This window comes from Pygocentrus nattereri, chromosome 25 (assembly GCF_015220715.1).
Source record: "Pygocentrus nattereri isolate fPygNat1 chromosome 25, fPygNat1.pri, whole genome shotgun sequence".
Taxonomy (NCBI): Eukaryota; Metazoa; Chordata; class Actinopteri; order Characiformes; family Serrasalmidae; genus Pygocentrus; species Pygocentrus nattereri.
Window position 1 is genome coordinate 3,940,001 of NC_051235.1, and position 2,500 is coordinate 3,942,500.

Below are 2,500 nucleotides of genomic sequence, written 5' to 3' on the forward strand. Positions count from 1 at the left end.
TGAAAGGAGTCAATAGCCAGGTTTACATGCAGCCTGGTAATCTGTTAATAATCCGACCATCCATGTAAGCATCTCAATCGGAATAGCCTAGTCCGATTGAGGCCTTTCAGAATACAGTTTCTATCCAATTGAACGTGGCGGGTAGTCATGTAAATAATCAGTTAAATAAAAGACTAATAGCCATGTAAAAGCCTGAATCCGATTGCATTCCCTATCGGAACGTGTAAGTACATTCTGCGTGTGTGCGTTGTCACAGCAAAAGCAGAGAACTCATAAACTGGCTCTGGCAAAAGTTTAAAACGTTCAACATGGCGGAGCAGAAACTGGTCTGCAGAGGAGACGAAGTTCATGCTCTGATCTTTAAAAGACGGCGGTGGGACAGATGTCCAGCTTATGTGTCTCAGAGCACGACGTCTTCCTCTCGGCCTTCTTTAATAAGGACACGTGAAGGACGTTTTCCTGAGTCTGACGTCATTTTAAAGCAGTTAAAAACAGAATCACTGCTCACTGCTGCTCATCTCACTCCGACTGGACAGGACCAGAAAGGTCCTGCCTCTTAAAATGGTGGTCCGAAACTCCCACTGCGTTGTGTTTGTTGCTATGGTAGCTAATACGGCAACAGGTTATGTAGTGCAATAAACTACATATATACAAATACTTCATCGTGAAATACGATATTCATCAATTCATCAGTTTAATTAATAATTTTACACTCTAACGTAACAACGAAGAATTTAAGGACGTAAACTTATGTTTTAAAACAAGCTCCTCCAATGAGTCCCATTTTTCGCCATTTTTGTAATGCTGTTTTCTTCGAAATCGAACGAACGAAGGGTCCTTCACTGCTTCTATGACGTAGTGGCCGAGAAATGCAGCCAAGACTTTGGAGCGCTGCTAGTGAGTCAGTTCAGCAACGATTGTTTTTCATTCAGTGCATTGACTCCTTTGAATCATTCATGTACATTAATGTATTTTGTAGATGCTCCTATGCAAAATGACTTTGTTACTTACAGATGTTTGCACATGTAACGTTGGCGATCTTTGTTGTGTCAGTCTAAAACATTAGCTGGCTAGCAAGATTGAAACGGCCAAAGCTGGTGAACTTTCTGCTAAGCCAGCCAGTCAGATGTTTTTCTTGAAAACAAAATTGTTTACATTTGCATACATTAGATCTATTTTATCACCCACATGCAAAACAAGTGTCAATATAAATTAGATGCGAACTCTAGTTAACGTGACGAAGCCATGGCAATGTAATCCCAAGCAGTTGCTAAGGTGTTGCTAAGCTATTGCTGTGGTATTCCTACTGATTCTCTGTTCTTTGCTCCAACTGATCAGATGTGTGAAAAAATGATTGTGGCCTTTAGTTTATCATGAAAATTTTATATTTCGCCATTTCACCCACCTTTATGTCTCAGGTGGTTGCTAAGGTGTTGCTAGACCACTGACGTGGCATTCCAGGTGGTTGCTAAGGTGTTTTCTTACGGTCAGAACATTACAAAAAAGAAATGATGAAAATGAGTTGACTTAAGTTGATAATACACTATATAATTTCACAAAAACAAATATGCTACTGTTTATAAAGTTGAATGAAATTTTCTGTAAAGCTTGTCTGATGTAGCAACAGTAGCTATGAAAGCAGAATCGTTTCTTTTTCTCCTTTTTGTCTTCGTCCGTCTATAATTTGTAATTTGACTGATTGTTTTTGTTAGCTTATCCTGTGTAATAGTAGTGGTGTATTTATCTCTCTCTCTCTCTCTCTCTCTCTCTCTCTCTCTCTCTCTCTCTCTCTCTCTGTGTCTGTGTAGGAGGTGGTGTTGTACTGTCTGGAGAATAAGGTGTGCGATGTAAATCATCGTGATAATGCAGGATATTGTGCGCTGCACGAGGCATGCGCTCGCGGCTGGTTCTCCATCGTCCAGCACCTGCTGCAGCATGGAGCGGACATCAACTGCAGCGCACAGGACGGCACCAGGTACACGGGCACTCGGCCAGCTCATCCATTCATACATCCTAGGAAAATCGCAAAAACATACTTTATTTAAATATGTTAAAAATAAAATAATTGAAAACAGCTGATTGGCTGTCCTTTCTGTTTAAATGATGAGTGGACACACAGAAATGGCTCCAAACAGTGGGACACCACTGTTCTTCTGTGTATTCATTCCAGTCAAAACGGCAATTCATTACGTTATTCATTTTTCAGTGGCGGGACAAAAGCTGGCACAGACGCCTCAACAACTAAAGATCATATCAAATTGCTCAGTGTCCAGTGTGTCCACTCTGCCTTTATTACACCTTTTCCATACCTCCAAAGTTCAGTCCTAGAAGTTGGTTGCTGCTTCAAATAATCCCATTTGTTGTTGGAACAAAACCTCTGACGGTAACTTTACAGCAGAAGGAAAAACCTTCTTTACTTTTAATGTAACTCATTTTTGTCTAAGCAATTTTGGGCCGTTTCTTTTGGTCCATTCTTCATGAAATTTAAACATGATGTAAA

The 2,500-nt window shown here is 40.3% G+C and overlaps 1 protein-coding gene across 2 annotated transcripts in view; it reads left to right on the plus strand.

Annotated features, from left to right (window-relative positions):
- The window catches only part of bcor (BCL6 corepressor), a 66,781-nt gene that overhangs the window by 48,721 nt on the left and 15,560 nt on the right, over positions 1-2,500 (plus strand). For both annotated transcript variants that reach the window (XM_017725076.2, XM_017725077.2), the window contains one exon: positions 1,809-1,975. In XM_017725076.2, coding sequence (XP_017580565.2) covers positions 1,809-1,975 — 167 coding nt within the window. The remainder of the gene's footprint in view (positions 1-1,808; positions 1,976-2,500) is intronic.